Below are 18,006 nucleotides of genomic sequence, written 5' to 3'. Positions count from 1 at the left end.
CCTCAGCACTAACATTTCCCTGCACCTTTTGATTTTAAATTCCACATCAATTCACATCATCTCAGTGTGAGTCCGGATCTGCCTGCTGCTCTCTCCAGCTCCAGACTCCTTCATTGCTCTCTTGGTGTATTTACAAATCAGCCAATTTACACCTCGTCTGTCCATCTGGCTTCTCCGAGCTATGAGTCAAACTTACTGACGTATTTGCCTTTTGCAGTGTTGCCAGCTTGTGAATCCATTCATCCTCATTATCTGTGTGCACACACACAGATGCCCATCACAGCCAGAGCCAAATCTGCGGCCCCTGTCTGTGACTTTAGGGTCCATGTGGTCAGTCCTTTTACTCACTGCTTATTCACTCAGCTGCAATCTGTTCCTTTCTGTTGGATTTCTTTTTCTACTCATCTTGTCTCACTTTTGTAAGAAGCTTTTGATTTCAGAACCTGAGGACCTTGAGGTTGAGGACCTGAAATCCCTTTTTTATATATATATATATATATATATATCTTCTTTGATAAATTTGCCCCAAAGAACATCATGATAGACAACGTGATTCAGGAAATATTCAGTAAATCATTTTATCTCATCATCTGCATCAGTTTAAACAATCTTTTACACATCATTTCAATATGTCACAAAAAGACATTCAAAAACCTAAGTCTTCGGCTTCCTGACAGGAAGCATTTTTCTTCCCTGTGGTAGATGCAACATCATATTTACAGAAGATGGTGGAATGTGTGATGGATGGATTTAACAGCTATGAGTGGAGTTATTACTTCTCTCCTGCAGGTTGCTGCTTCTACTGCCAGCCCTGTCCTTCATAGTGTCTTGCTGTGTCTTCTCTTATTGCTCTTGCTCTTTCTCTTCTTCCTCTCGCTGCCCTAGTCTCTGTCCCTTCTGAAGAATCTCTGCATCCCTTGCTCGCTCTCTCTCTCACGCTCTCGCTGCACTCCCTCCAGACTGCTCTGAATATATTTTCTTCTCCTCTCTACTCTCTGGCTCACTGCACGTCGTGCTCTGTCCTGTAGGAGCGCAAGCCTTCACAGTTTTCATGGGTAGAGATGAAAAGGGACAATGCTGGACCACAGATATTAGATAAAAACACTCACAGGATACATATCTATGTACATAACACTTTAAGTGGTTACAGTATTGTCATTACTGTGCACTGACTCTAACAGTAATTGTAGTAACTGTCTCAGCAGCCAGTTAATTGGATGCACCAATAGCACTAGTAGTTTTAACTAAATTGAGGTGACAAAATCCACAACATCATTCACAACTGCCTATAAATCATGTTGATATTAGTGATGAGTCAGCCCTCATAGCCCTGATTGCAGGGAATCATGACATCATACAGGTGAGACACAAAAAGTCACACCTGTAGAGTATTGTAGATATATATAACCTTAGCTCAAGAACTCTTAGCAGCCCTGAAATGTGTTAAGCCCTGTAGGTGATAGATTCAGAATCGAACCATCCCCCTATCTCCCTCGCTGTGCCTTGAGAATTGGCTCACAGCATATCGGGCAAAGGGGTTATCGAGAGTCTAACAGGGGTCCTCGCAGCCTTTAAAACAGGCTGGAACAGATGAGGAGGGTGGTACTAAGAGTCTCATTCAACCAAATAGCAGGTGGAGGTTGAGGCAGAAGCTGAAGACAGAAAGGGCTAGTAAAGAGAAGAGTGACCGCGAGGAGGATGAGGGAGAGGAGGAAGATGGAGGCATGTCAAACTCAGGTGGACATTCGAGCTCGAAGCACCGCAGAGTGACACCTGAATCCTCGTTGCCGTAGTTTACCCAGTACTCTTCTGGGTCAAGTTTGGGCAGCGCCAGCTCTTCCTCCCCCAGCTCATACTTGACTACTGAGGTGGTTGTGGACGGGCCTTTCCCATACAAACCAGCCTTGACGGTCTCTGAGGCTTTTTCAAAGACACCTTTTGTGGATGACTGGGGCTTGTTCTTGTGGAACCACCAGCGGGTCTTGGTGCTGAAGGTGGTGGTGGTGGAGCCAGCAATGGAGCCTGGGTCGACCAGGGGGCAGAGGGCGAAGTCCATCTCACGGAGAAAGCGGAGGTCCTGGCCACGGCGGTTGGAAGGGGAGGAGCAGATCAACTCGGATGAAGAGACACGGGCCTCACGGAACCACTCCCACAGGGCGCGGGCCTCACAGCCGCATGACCAGGGATTGGCGTTGAGGCGGAGGAACTCGATGCCCTGGGTGTCCCTCAGGGTCTGGCTGGGCAGCTCCGCCATGGTGTTGTTGAAGAGGAAGAGCATGGTCAGGCGGCCGAGGTCGCGGAAGGCCCGGCGGTTCACCTGCCTGATGCGGTTGTCATGAAGGAGAAGGCGGTCGAGGTTGACCAGGCCACGAAACACGTTCTCGGAGAGGGTACGGATGCGGTTGCCATGCAGGAAAAGCTGGCTCAGGTTTATGAGGTCAGAGAAGATGTCGTCCTGCAGGAAGTGGAGATTATTCTCCTGAAGAGGAACAGTAAGAAAAGGAGAGATGGTTTAGTATGAGCAGAACAGACACTGGGATTTGTAATATGTGTAAATGTGTGATGCTGTTTGTATGTACATGTGTGTGGGTGGCTGCATGAGTGTGTGAGCATCCAACTCTGTGCCAGTGTTGCGCATTCATTTATATGTCACTCTTGCGCCCCTACCTCCAAATAGAGGAAGTGCAGGCTGTAAAGCTTGTGAAAGATGTCATGGGGCAGGGCAGTGAGCCGGCAGCGGTGCATGTGGAGGCTCTGGAGCTTCTCTAGTCCGCGGAAGGCTCCCCCCTCCAGCCTGTGGAGGTTAGGGTTGTCCCCCAGGTCCAACTCCTCCAAGTCCCGCAGCTCACTGAAGGCCCCTGCCTCAATCCATGTGATGTTGTTAGAGAACAGCCACAGAACCTGACGCAGAAAACACAGGGATGCAAAGGGGATTATTAAATATGGAAAAGAATATATGTAACTTTTCTACGTGTAAGAATTTAGGGGCAGTTTCGCACTTCTCTGTCCCTTGCTGCACACTCTTTCATACCTGAGTTCCGAAGCCAAAAGAGCCAACTCTGAGCTCCGTGATCCGGTTGTTTTGGAGAAACACGCGCTGCGACTCGTAGGGCACTCCGACCGGGACGGCGGTGAAGTTCTGCGCCTGGCAGCTCACAGTCATGGGCGTCGGGTAGCACACGCACAGGTGCGGGCACGCCGATGCCGGACTTGGCTTGCCGAGGACCAGCCACACCACCAACCAGAGGGAGAGACCGCCTGGAGGAGAGCGGGGAGAGAGAGATGGAGAGAGGTGAGCGTCGCTGAAATCATCCCATACACAGACACCAGCATCCTCCAGGGTTCAAAGCGCTCCTTTTGCACTGTGTTGTATCTTAAGTTAGATTGTTTACTATATCAATGCACTGCTGGTTTAGTTGTAATTGCATTTGGAATGAGGAGCATAGCAGCCTCCCTCGTCCTTCTACGTCAATTTGCGTCTTTGCGCAACAGCACCACACTTGCAGCGAGCATTACGCACAGCATCATCGCAAATGTATTCAGTCAAAACACAGCAATTTTTCTTTTTAAAGTTCTTTTTGTATTCCGCCTCACATCCTGCACATGTAGTTTGACTATTACCAATCATTAAATAAGAAAATATCTGACTAAACTTCCATAAGTTAACTGGCATTTCCTTCTGACTATGTATCATCCATCGAATCATGCATCCATCCTATGTTACATTCATTATCCCAAGATACCTCAGCAGTTCTCAGTTTAAAAACAGACATTGTTGCATATGTTATATTAAAAAAGCAGAAAACGCTCTAAGACTGAAGTGTCTATGAGTCCAAAACCAAAGAAGACAGAAACAAACTTACTTTTGCAGTTGTGCACGATGGAGCATCGTCGGCTCCGATATATCGAAGAGGTTTCCATCCTGAACCAAAGCTCAAAGCGAGTTAGCCTAAGAGGACAAAATAAAGCCTGCTATCTCCGCTGATGCCCTGGTTCCCGAGTCGGAGCGACTGAGAGTGTGCCGGTCTGTGGCTACCAGTGTCCCTTTTATACCAGAGCATCCTGCAATTGCCTACGGCAGTGGGCACGGTGGAATCTCCTACGTCACCGATCCGGGGTCATGAATGAGTGAGGGCGGCAAGAAACGGAAAGAGGAGGGGCCGACCGGAGGGGATTCTCTTGGAAAGCCGGTTCGTGCGTAAAGACGCTGGATGGAGACGTGCGCTGTGCAGACTCTGTGAGAGGAGGAGACTTTCTCGACGCACATAGGAACCAGGGAGGGAGGGAGGATGAGTGAAAGTAGAAACGGTGAAGGGAGGAGGGGAGGAGCGGGAGAGACAAGGCACGGTGCCCGGTAATGATGACTGCGCTCTGTGGAGGAGTGGAGGACGGGTAGGAGCAGAGCGCACGGATCGTTTCCTGACTGGCTCTCATACGCACCGTTATGGTCCGTTTCCGGCGCGCTGCAGCCAGACACAGAGATAGAGTGAAGGTAGCTTAGATGGTTGTGTCTTAGTTAAAGAGGATGCCCCCAAATTATGATTCAGCCACAAGGGAGAATTATGTGCCAGAGGAGAGTTACTCAAAACAACCATGATTGAGTAGTACCTATTTGTTGCGGAGGTTAATGCTGCAGTCATGCTGTTAGTAGGAAACGTTAATTATAGCTCCTGATGTAATCACTGTGATGCTGGAGATATGAGCTGGTATTAATTGGCTAAAGGAGGCAGCAGTGGAGAGACAGTAGTGTGCTCTTCTTCTTTCTTTTCTCTTCAGGCCTATTTGGTTGATTTCAAGCTGAATTTGCTGGAGTGAATTGTTGTTGTGTTAATTCCTCTCACTTCTTCATGTGTCGGTTTCTTCTTGCACCATGTCAGATATTGTTAATTAGCTTCCCAGCAATGGTTGGCCATGAGGGCAGCAATGGACAACAGATGCTTTCATATGCGTGCCACTTCAAGTTCTGTTTGGCTGTGTCTGCGCCTCAAGCTGTCACTGCTTGTGTTTGACCATCAGCTGTAAGGTAGTTATAGCGAGAGAGCTCCAGTTTGCAGTGTGATGACGACAACTGTCATTTAATTTTATCAAATGTAAAAATGTAGTGAGTTTCAAAAACTATTATGGCCACTACTTCGTGAAACTTTTGTTTATATTGATAATTCCCTGTTAGAAGGTTTTTTGTAGGACAGAGAATGTTTCACCTTTTGTGAATATACGGGCTAAACTAATTTGATTGATTGATTGATTGATTGATTGATTGATTGATTGACAATGAAATGTTCTACATGAGGCATCTGCTAGCTGATTGAATTTAATTTTTTTTTAAATTGTATAGCACCAAATCACAACATATATTATCTCAAGGCACTTTAGGGTTGAGACCTTACAAAATGTCCCAACAGTTCCCATAACGAGCCAACACTTTGTCGACTACGGAGAGAAAAATCTCTAAACAGGAAGGAACCTCGAGAACGAGACTCAATGTGTACGGCCATCTGCCAACCTGTTGGGGTGAGATGAAAAAAATGGGGCAGAGAGGAGAGGTGGGTGAAAAAGAGGGGAGAGATGAGACAGAGAGATGAGGAGGGGGGAGGAAGGGGGAGAGAGAGGAGAGAGAGACCAGTTGTGCAACCATCATATTTAAGCTCTGTCAGACTGTTATCATCAAAATAATAAGGGTTATACATGTAATAATGATAGCAGCATCAGTTAATAATAATAATAATAATAATATATGATATTATATGATATAATGTTTTTGTATTGTGCTTTCCAGTGTGTTTCAGTTCTATAGTAATGCTGCATAAATTACAATCTCAAAACACATGACAACTGAAGCCCAACCGTATTAAAGGGACAGTTCACCGAAAGATTGTCATTCCAATGGAGGGGTGGATGAAGTGTTTGAGTCCACAAAACACTTCTGGAGTCTCAGGGGTAAACAATTATGCAGCTAAATCCAATACAATTGAAGTAAATAGTGAGCAATTCTTCAAATGTAAAAAAAACACCAGGAAAAAAAACATAACATGCCTCCATACTGCTCCTGTGGTGGCATCCAAGTTGCCGTAACCCCCGACATTCATATTCGACTCGAAATGGCGTCTTTTACACCATATTTTTAGTCTAAATGTCCTCTGATATCCTCCTCGGAGCCGCATTCACTTACGCACGGATACAGCGGAAAATCCCACACAGCACACAACCTCTCACCCAAGGGCACGAGCAGGGTGTGCGTTAGCATCGCTGCGTCCGGTAGTTGACTTTCGGGCTTAAAACAATTAAATGATGCCGTTTCGCTTGTGGACACTTGGATGACACCACAAGAGCAGTATGGACGCATTTTATGTTTTTTTCTGTTGTTTTATTACGTCTGAAGAAGGGGTCACCGTGGCTGCAACACTGTTTACCCCTGAGACTCCAGAATTGCTTTGTGGACTCAAAGACTTCACCCAGCCCTCCATCGGCATAGTGGTGAGTAGATAATGAGTGAATTTTAATTTTTTCGGTGACCTATCCCTTTAGGTTTTGAGTCTTCCGCAGGCTTTCAATAGAACATCAGCTGTGAAGGTCTCTCCAGAATAGTACTGTTTGCTGTTGTTTGACTAAATTCTACTCTCATTATAGTTGATTGATCTATAAGTGAGCCCTGTCTCTGTGACTCATTTCAGACATGCCTGTACAAAGAGCTATTTTACAAAGAGTTGTGTAAATGTGTGAACTTGGAGGCTTCAGAGCATTCTGCTTTTGGAAGATTCTTTCAAGCAAGAAATTTAAAAATAACCTTCACAATAAAAATGTTGAGGCGCCCGCAGTTATCAACACTGCAAGAGGTCAGGATCGGCCTTTGAGAATAAGTTCAGTTTTCTTTTGTGTTTGACACAAAAAATAAATGTTGACTGCTGCTGTTCAGGCTGAGAACCATGAGGCTGGAGACAACAGACGTGCACCCATTCATAATAATTCACAGGTGGCTGAACAGATGAGCTTATGTGGGGGGGGGAGGGGAAATCACACACAATTGTGTGTGCATGCATGGCTGCACACGTGTTCACTCCTCAAAATGTGTGCTGTGCAGTACACACACCATTTGTCTCCATTAATTCCATTGCATGATTAACAAATGAGTAATTAAGGGGATCCATTACACAGTGTGTGCTGTTGTTCCCTCACACCTCCTGCTTTGTCCTTATCTGGACTTGTGGACGCACACAAGCTTCAGTGCCCACCAGCCATCCGGGACCAACACCTCACAGGCTTCCCCTTCACACACCCACGGTGCCAGCTGTGCAAGTCTATGTGTCAGTGTTTCTCTGTGCATGTGCGCTTGCATGCCTGTCCACCGCCAAGGCACAACTTTGTCTAAATGCCACCGCCGAGTGTCAGTCAATTGTTGTTGTTGTGCCAGTCACCCACACAGCAAGTTTGCGGTACCGTGTAGGCTCCTCAATGAGTGTGATCATCACTACGTCGTGTTTGTGTAATCCCCACACAGAGACAAAACGAGGCTTCCCCGGCCCGTGCTCACACCAGCACATCTGCCAGCCCATCCCCTCTCTGTCCTTCTACGCGTCGCTCCTTATCTGTCCCACTGTCTGCATCCTGCTCAGCTACGATCCACAGTTAGTTACACACTGAGAAGTGCGTCACTGCACCTACCAGCATGGTGTGTAGCTATGTTGCTCTCTGTGGTGTTAGGGCACCTTGTAATAAACAGATTCCACTTTCAGTCAGATGATCCAAATGAACCTGCTGGAACCTACCGTCATGCTGATTGCTGCTTCAAGAGTGGAAGTTGGTGACGGGATGCTGTGATAGAGGTGTGTCTGTTGCCAAGGTAACATGTTCTTGGGCCTGTGACAATTATCAAATACAGGTGATATTTTGTTGTTATTGAGCTGCAGCCCCCTTTGGTGCATCTCATTAGTGAACTTAATCATAAAACTGTGTTTGCATGCACAACTTGTGCACTCTGTTTATTTGCTTCCCTCCGGTGGTGTGAGAGACACATAAGGATGTGCACAAATTCCCCCTACAGCAGTGCACGAGGTGAAAGAGACAGAGACTTGGTGACGCAGAGAGAAAGTCACAGTGCACAAGCAGCAGCAACACATAAACAGTGGAAGAAAGAAAACCAGGACATGTGCTTCTGGATGGTGACTCAACATGTCTAATTGTTTTGTAGCATCTATCTAACAAGCTGCTTTGACCCGTCCAACTGTCACAGACAAACACGCTTGTGCCGTTGGTCCACACTGCACCCACCTCCCCTCTCCTACAGCACTCTTCTCTTTGTCCTCCAGCACTCCCTCCTTTCTTTCTTTATTTATTTTTTCATCCTGGTTTCTTTCATTTGTTCTGTCCCATGGCGTCACCACTTCCGCTTCACCAGCGGCGCTCTCTCCACACACGGGCACACAGTCTGCAGCACAATAGATGCTGGAGTGGCATGTAATTAGTTTCTTCTTCTTAGAAGGCAACATGTTGTTTTGAGTTTCTAAAATGCTTGACAGCAAATCCGGAGGAACGTCATTTCTATTGTATTCATATTTGTTATGATGTGTTTAATTAGACTATTCATTCAATGGTATTGATTTAAACTTCATGTCATTTTCAGCAGTTTTTTATTAGGTCTTAATTATCTATACATTACACTGGACATATTTACCTGTTATTACGACCTATGAGCTCTACTCTACGTCCCATATTTATTTTAACATGCATTGTGCTCTATTGCTTTTAAAGGAGCTCTCCACCAATTTTACACTAGAAGCTTGGTTTGCTTATTGCATATAGGGAGTACTACATTCAGACTGTGGACACAGTTGTATAGTGTCTTATTAAGCTCTGGAGAAGGATTTGTCAAGTTTGGGAAATTAATCGTTCAACACATAAACACAGTGCCAATAACAATACTTTATAGGACTAATGACCTATAAGGTATTCAATAATGCTCAGCTGAACACATTGTGTGTGTCCTAGAGGTCTAAAAGACATGTTAAATATATTTTCTACATTATAAAAAAACAACATAAACAACATTGTGTCACATGGATGTGCAGTAGACACAAAATAGGTGCCCTCTTCAAAAATCAATGCTAAAACACTTTAAATCATACATTTGAGTCCCTTGTATATTGTATGTATGCATGCATCTTACCACACACATTTGCAGTAACTGCTGATGAATTTTCCAAACTACCTGGAGCCTTCGTTTATGGTCTGTGCCCTGGAGCAGTTTCATCTGCCATCGGTGTGTAACAGGTGTATTATTCTGGACCTCAGATCACATATACACTGCTCAAAAAAATGAAGGGAACACTGAATCAGGTAGTTTCACTGCTTTGCTGACTACATTCAAATATACTTGCCCTGAACCATAAAACTAAGACATCACTGCAACCCCTCCTTGAGTGCTTAAATGACGTAAAATCATGGATGGATTCAAACTTCCTCATATTAAACAACAATAAGATTGAGGTTATCGTTTTTGGACAATCAGAACTGCAAGATGTGGACAATCTTGGGCCTTTGGCTTCTTATACTCACTCCACTGTAAAGAGTCTTGGTGTTCTCTTTGACAGGGCTTTTAATTTTGAAAAGCAAATTTCCTCAGTAGTCAGAGGTAGCTTTTTTCAACTGCGACAAATAGCCAAGGTAAAGGCCTACCTCCCACAAAAAGACCTAGAGAGAATTATCCATGCATTCATAACCTCCCGTCTGGATTATTGTAATTCCCTGTATGTAGGCTTAGACAAATCATCCATTAAACGCCTGCAGCTAGTCCAAAATGCTGCTGCTCGCCTGCTGACTAGGACAAAAAGAGAGACCATATCACACCCATGTTGCGCCTCCTACACTGGCTTCCTGTTTGTCACAGGATTGTTTTTAAAATCTTACTTTTAACTTTTAAATCTCTTAACAGACTGGCACCGTCTTACTTATCCACTCAACTGCTCCTTGACAAACCTCAGACAAGGCTAGTAACCAGAGGTGATCGCGCCTTCGCAGTAGCCGCCCCAAACCTGTGGAACAACCTACCACTTCACATTAGATCTGCCCCGTCTTTAACACAATTTAAATCACTACTAAAAACACACCTGTTCTCCCAGGCTTTCTCCTCGAGTTGAGTACGTTTCATCACAGCTGATTTTATTTATCTTATCGTATATCTTATATTTTATTTATTTTTTATTTTTTTATTTTACATTAATAATTGTATTTATTTGTATTACTTGCACTATAATGTATTACGTTTTTACTGTCCTTTGGTTGTACCATTACACCTGTAAAGCACTTTGGTCAACCAAGTTGTTTTTAAATGTGCTATATAAATAAAATGGACATTGACATTGAATCATCACAGTATAACACCAAGTCAGTTAAACTTCAGGGGTATCAATCTGTCCATTTAGGAAGTACATACACATAAATACAGATCAACCCAGCAGCAGGACCCGTATCTGCTCCTTTGTGAGAGGAGGAACAGGAGGAGCACTGCCAGAGCCCAACAAAATGACCTCCAGCAGGCTACTGGTGTGCATGTTTCTGACCAAACTGTCATGAGGGTGACATGAGGGCCTGACATCCTCCAGTGGGACCTGTGCTCACAGCCCAGCACCGTGCAACACGATTGGCATTCGCCAGAGAACACCAGAATTCGCAGGTCTGCCACTGGCGCCCAATTCTCTTGACAGATGAGAGCAGGTCTCACTGGAATAATTCGTTCATCAAGATCTGATGTGTGATTGAAGTGTTCCCTTCATTTTTTGGAGCAGTGACAACCATGAACCTAATAAATGCAAGTCTCATTCTTGAATCACGTACGTAACGCAAAAATATCATCCTTTGTACTGGAGCATATACAGAGTTCAAAGTGCTGTGTAAAATGACACTCTCCTTTGAAAACACACTTCAACCAGGGATTGGTGGGACTCACTCTGCTTTCTTTGGTCAGTACAGCTTCCTGTGCTCTTTTATCTCCAGCAGAACACTTGTATAACACTCAGCCATACGTGTTTTCATGTGCTCAGATCAATAATGTCCTCTCTCTCCCTCCTCCTCCTCCATCCACACACACACTCGATCACTCCCTCCATTTTTCTCTTTAGAGCTGATTTGCTCAGTCTCCCTTCATGGCTTCCTCTTGCAATCAATCAATCGATCTATCTATTCAGACTACAGGGTAGAAATAAAGGATTGATTATTTTCCACATCATTAACATAAAAAAAAAGACAAGAAACAGATCCAAATAAAAGCCTCTTATTTTGGTGCCACGGACCATAAAGCTGTGTTTTTCGATGTGAATAATTAATAAGGATAATAATCCTGTCCTCTCAGGGTTTTATTTTATTTAGGATCAATATGTCAGTTTAGAGAAACAGCAAATGTTGGTCTTTCTAGTTAAAGGTTTTCTTTACTTAGAATTGAGCCTTTTCTTTCACCACAGCAGCCCTCACATTGTTCTGCATTATAACCGAGCTACAGTAAAGTTATAGAGCTGGGCAGTAATGATAGAAAACCAGCAAATCCTTGGACAGAAACTTTTTTAGTGAGTGAAATGAATAATTGATCATCAAACCAACCGCTGATCATATTTCTGTTGCTGACAGATTGATTAAGGAACCATTTCAGCCCTAATTTAAATTGTGTTTAGCTAAAGGTTGAAGTAAAATCAGTGTCAGTGGTAATAACTGATTCTTTAGTCCCTCTGTGTTGAGAAATAGAAAGCAGCTGTAATGTTTCGTGCACAATAAACTTCTCGCTTTTATACGCATTTTGGAGATTGCTTATTATAATTTCTTATAAGGTGTGATTATGTAAACAACATATTGCACCTGACTTGGTTGCTAGCGAGCAGTCCTCTTAATAGACCCCCTTACAGAAAAAGGGCTCCATCATGCAAGCAGAGAGGAAAACTTCCATTGATTAGTTTTCATGTAACCTTGTGTTTTCTCACGTCTCTCACACAATCTTTGCTTTGCGTCATTCTTCAATCTGAATATTATCTGTGCTTGTGTCACCTCTGTGTGTGTGAGCTTACGTCTTTCACGAATGTGTTCCTAATTAACACTTATTAACACTTCCTTCAGGTGTAATATTTTGCTCGCTCTCCTTCTTCGCTAAGCTGCGTTCTTAACATTGTCTCAAATTAAACATAACTCTTTAATTAAAAGTTACTTCACTTATATAAATAATGCTCATTGAGAACAAAAGAACAGATTTGGTCAGTATTACATTGATAAGGACAGTGGCTGAATTAGTTGGGTGGGTTAATGGGGTCTGGTGATGCTTTGCACCAAAAGACAAAATGAAGGTATAGCCAGTACAGAGTAACACACATGAGTGAGACACTAGGGCTGCATTCGAAAAGTCAATCTTGCTTATGAACCTTCAGTTAGGAGTGAAATGACCCGGAAGTATTTCAGCGGCCGCCATAATAAGAGCTGTTCAAATTCTCTAAATGATAAGGAAAGGAGCTTCAATGCTCCCTAACTTATCTCCTTTAGCACAGGAACCACTGGAACATCCTTTATGAAAGGAAAAGAGAAAATACCATCCCACAATTCTTTGCGGCAGCAACATTTAAAACGACACAACCTCATAGTTGCACTTGTACACCCTAACCCACATAAATATAAAAAACAGAACAGCTGTTTTATTCTCCTGACATAATCCTGAACTGAGCTCTTGATTTCTTCTGTCACATCTGTCCAGTCAACAACAAGCTTATACTTGTTGTCATACTTATAGCTCACAATATCGAAATACAACTAAATACAAATATAAAAGTAATTAACATTGTGGAATGGACACAATAATTTTTTCTCCACTTATATAAGGTTTTCTCCACATATATTACTCACATTATTATATTATTTCAACATTTCAGTTTGTTTAATTTTCAATTTCAGTCAAATCTGTTTTGTTCCTTGACCCTGTGACGTATTACATCGGGGTCAAGGAATAGTGTAATAAAAGGAGATTATTTGGACGCTCTGACGCAGCCTAGCTCTAAGATGCAAGAATGTGCAAGTGTGAACATCATGACTTGAGTATCCTTCACCAGCACAATAGGAGCTTGGATAATACAACAAACTGGACAATGAGAATAGACAGAAGAGACAGACCAACATCCACACACAGCACATCTCAAGCTCTACACATATGTGAGGAGCAGCTTGTGTAGACACACAAAACGGAAAAACATGACACAACCGAGCTGATATGTGTGAGTTGAGCAAGAGAAAAGATGGAGCATCAGAAGGATCTCTCTTGCCACCCAGGTTCTCCCAACACAACCAGACAGTGGCCAGTCACCACTTTCCAAAACAACAAACATAAAATCCACTCATTAAACATACATTTCCAGACCACCTCTTTCAGGTCGCCGCTCTGCTCTGTCCGTGTCTGGGACTCCTCTCTTTGTCCCAGATCCTCTGGGCATCAGTCGTGTGTTTCACGTAATCAGCCACTCCCACAATCTCCAACTCACATGAAAACGTATACATAACATGACCATTCACATGCAATGGTTATATACGTGCAGGTGTAAAGAGGAAGCGGATTGTCTACTCCGCAGCTGGTTGATTAGTTGCAGGAAACACAATGGACAGGAAACAACAAAGGTGAAAAGGTTCAAAACAACACACGCAACGTAACAGTCTCCGTAAAAGGGCTCAGAATGTCAGTAATTTGCACACCAAGCATAAAGCTAGCAAAAGTGATGAACTTTAAAACCAAAGCGTATTAGTGTGGACGTAGCCCAAAAGCACAGGCAGAGTACAGAGCTGTAACCACAGTCAAATGAAAACATCGAACAATCATAAATGTTCTATTTCTCTTGTTGTTTTTTAGATCTTTTTAAAGGTTGATGCTCGACAGGTGGTCTTATTATTATTCTGTTACGGTTGAGAGACTGGAGTGTTATCACCAGTTCACCACCAACTGTTTATTTCAATGGTCCCAATGGTGGATTTTCTACATAAAATCCAAATGCTACACATCTACCAGTAATACATTTAAGCCTGTATTTTTACAGGTGTAGTTTTATACACACACTTGTTCTGGTTGATTTATCCTCTTGTTTACTGTTGTCATGTTTCACCACTACACCTACAGTAAGGCTGCAGGCACCAGTGTCGACTCTAAATATGACAACTGCTGCAGACTATAGAGACACGACAGCAACCTGCAAGTACTTCAGCTTTTGTCTTTGACAGGTGAGCCACCTGAAAACCATTGTACATTACTCCCGCTGCTAGAACACAGGCACTAATGTCCAAGCTGTCAGTCTGCATAAACTAGAGGCTGATATTTGTGGCCTACTGACAAACTTCAAACCAGACTTTTACAGACTTCTACCTTGACTGCAGATGGACCTTCTAAAAAATGTATCAGTTACTTACATCTTGTTCAAAATTCAAATGCAGGAGTTTTAACCAAATCGAAGGCTGCCCACATCACCCCTGTTCGTAAATTTATCCACTGGCTGCCAGTAAGCCAGAGGAAGTTTCAGATTAAAACCTCTCCATTAACAGAAGTTTGAATCTGTTAATGGAGCTGACCTTAAATACATAATGGACATGCTAGACCGATAAACCCCTGCAAGATGTCTGAGACAGGGAGCGGTCTGCTCGTGGCACCCATGCAGAGTGAAATCTAAACATACTGCAAACTGCCTGATGGTCTTAGGAATGCTCCTTCTTTTTCATTTGTAAATCCAGATTGAAAACTTATTTATGAACTAAACTATTTTACAAACTCTAAAGTCATTCCATCATTTTATTGGGTTTTATTATTTTACAAATATCTATCTATTGTAATTGTGTTATATTACTTATTCAAATTGTTTATATATAGAGAGAGATTTATCCTTATTATTTCTTAATCATTACTAAAGTTTGCTCTTTTTATTTTGCTTGAAAATTGTTTGATTGAATTATTTTAGTTTTGTGTCTCTGTTGTCCCTCCTGTAAAGTACCTTGAATCTACCTCTGTGTATGAAACGTGCTTTATAAATAAAACTGCTTGCCTTAGTTTAACTGCCTTGCCGTAGTTTATACTTAAGACTTGATTACCAACTGGGATAGTTGCCTCCAATGCGTCAATTAAATTTTAATTTTCTTTGGGAAATTCGTAGCTCCAAAGCACAAATTAAGAACATTCTTAATGTGGGTCGTGTTTATTATCTAATATTAAGTACCATAGTTTCAATACCATCATTATTTAAGATTCTTGGGCCAGCAAATAATGTAGCACAGATAAGATGAATACACTTTGCACTGAAAGTGGTAAAAACAGGGGCCACTAATGGCTTTGCATTTCATTTCTATCATCTTGCCATGTCATGGCAAAAGAGTGTAGCTGCGCCAAACAGCCACATTAAAAGACAGGGTCAGGGCATGATAATCACTGTGGGTTGGGATAAAAACCCAAACTCTCAGACACATTCTGCTAGAAGGCATTCAAGGTGTAGCACTTGGTTGTATACACAAAAAGTGACAGAAATAGCTGTGTGAGGAAGTGAAAAGAGAGCCTGAGAAGTTCAGCTCCTGTGTGACCCTCTCATCTCCACCTCTCTGGCCTGTTACTGTGAGATGTCAGATTGGCAGTGTCAGAATGAACTTTGTTAGATTCAATGTGACAGGAAGAGGTTTCAAATACTGTACTGAGGCTTTACACACAACCATAATGATCCTAAACCCATTACCTTAAATTCAATCCAATACAATTCCGTTTTATTTGATTTCACATTCAGCTTTATTTGTCACTTCCATAATACACGTAACAGGATAGAGCCAAATGCCGTCCTCCACAGCTCGGGGTGCAGGTCCCATTAAAGCATATAGCAACAACATAAAGACACATTATCATGTATCATAAAAACAAAAAAGAGACATAAAAGGGAGCAGGGTTTAAACTGAACAGGTAGTCAGTGGATATGTAAAGTGCTGCTGCAGTTCTGTTATTCTTTAGTGTTGGAAGGAGGGATGGAGGACAGAGCAGAAAGATCTTGCACAAATGCTCTGAAGCCAGAGTGCAAAAAGTTAGTTGGGGGTGGTGGAAGAGGTCAAATATTGTGACTCACCGCTCTGTATAGATGTTCAATAGGGAAGGGACAGAGTCTCCTATGATCTTCTCTGCAGCTCTCACTTATTCTCTGCAGGGACTTGCACTCAGTGGCTGCACAGCTCCCACAGAATGTTTGCATTATGAACGGAGGGGGGCTTTGTCTCCACAGGAAGTAGCGGCGCAGCAGGGCTTTCTTGGTGAGGGCTGTGTTGTTGGTGGACTAGTTCAGGTCATCAGCGATGTGTGCCCCTCGGGAACTTGGTGGTGCTGACTCTGAACACTGCAGAGGGACATGAAAACTGCGACCCCTCCTGAAGTCCAATACCCCCTCCTCAGAGGATGTTGTTGCTGCACCACATGGCCAGTTGCTTCACCTCCTCTAATTAGCGTCAGATCACAACATGCATATCTCAAGGTACTTTACATAATAAGATTGAGATCTTACAATATGATAGCGACATCCAACATTTCACAGAATGTGCAATCGCTTGGTGACATACACGATTTTTACATAATCTAAATCTCAAATCTAAAACTAATTTTACTTGACCTCGATCCTTGTTACAACCGAGCTCATGAGGCTAGAGAGGCAACATAAAATCAGGTGTTTTGGGTAAAAATCTAAGATTGAAAAACGAAATAACTAGCCAGTGACTGACGACAAAGGGGTAGAGGACGAGTGGGTGCTGTTTAACTCAAATAAATAAATAGAACCAAAATAGGAATCTACGAAAACAGAGCTACTGTATAATCAAAAATGCTAACAAAATTCAGATATCTTCCTAAAAATCAAACAACAGCAAAACAGCACCCCTGCTCTTAGTGTCTCTTGACAAAGAGTGTTTCGAGTATGATTAGCGAAATCAGTTTTTAAGCTAATACCTGTCCTGGTTCTCAGGTGAAGACCATATTGAGTTCTAAACTAGAAGGCACACAAATGAAAAAGCCGCTCAGAATGAGGGCCTGCTCACACACATGCAAATGTATCAGGCAACCACCTTCAACGAACTTTGACCCGCGATATTCGCTCCGCATTTGCGTGTGTGTGAGGGCCCTTAATGTCACAGTCTTGATTGGAACATCTGTATTGGAGAGCCTGGAGGCCGCTCCAACCAGGTCTGACACCAGAAGGATGGGATACACACCTCCAGGCAGCATTGTCCAATCCATTGTGAGGGTTCACATCCTGTTTGACATAACTAAAGTAAACTAACAAGTTTAACTCTGAAGGGAGAGGGGAGGCCCAGAGCCGGAACATCCTATAGACCTCAACACTCAGGCTAAAAATGTAAATCAACCATAACCTGAAGTATAATCATTGTGACCCCAAACCTATAACCTATGACCAAACTACAGTATATGTCTCAGAAATTATTTAACTTTCAACTTTTTGAGTCATCATTTGTTCGTACTAAAGAGAGTGTTATCCCCCATCACTCAAGATTTTGTGATTTTAAATAGGATCTGTGTCAAGTGCTAAGAAAAAGTATTCAGTGCCTGTGTCGGCTCAGAGGCAACACATTAACAGGTAATGGACTGGAGAATAAATATGTGAACAAAAAACTGTTAACGGACAGATCTTCTTTTTTGCTGCTGCCTCTAAGATCAGTCCTCCCTCCCCTCCATCTTCTCTCCTCCATATCCTCACCCCTATAGTCATCAGTCCCCGTCGCCACTCTCCTTGCATCCTGTGGTCGGTTCCACTTTCATCTATTATTTTTAACCCTCTGGCATGCCTCATGTGTGACGCAGATGGTGGCGTAATACAGACACAGCAAACTAAAGAGGGAAGAAGGGGTTGAGAGAGCGAGAGAGAGAGAGAGAGAGAGAGAGAGAGAGAGAGAGAGAGAGAGAGAGAGACTGAAATGAAATGAAATGAAAGAGGAGAACAGGGAGACGCAGGGAGACGCAGGGGGTCTTGTTATAGAGAG

General features: G+C 43.1%; 1 protein-coding gene across 1 annotated transcript; it reads right to left on the bottom strand.

The window, feature by feature from the left end:
• Positions 1-489: 489 nt before the first annotated feature.
• rtn4rl2a (reticulon 4 receptor-like 2 a) lies at positions 490-4,061 on the bottom strand. The gene is given in 5 exon segments (XM_035166442.2): positions 490-2,479; positions 2,668-2,901; positions 3,032-3,258; positions 3,864-3,971; positions 3,974-4,061. Coding segments are annotated over 5 exon segments (1,518 nt in total). The 3' UTR covers positions 490-1,618.
• Positions 4,062-18,006: the final 13,945 nt, after the last annotated feature.

Source organism: Hippoglossus stenolepis, chromosome 2, assembly GCF_022539355.2.
Source record: "Hippoglossus stenolepis isolate QCI-W04-F060 chromosome 2, HSTE1.2, whole genome shotgun sequence".
Lineage (NCBI taxonomy): Eukaryota > Metazoa > Chordata > Actinopteri > Pleuronectiformes > Pleuronectidae > Hippoglossus > Hippoglossus stenolepis.
The sequence above is the reverse complement of the archived record's forward strand: the minus strand, read 5'-3'. Positions and strand labels throughout refer to the sequence as shown.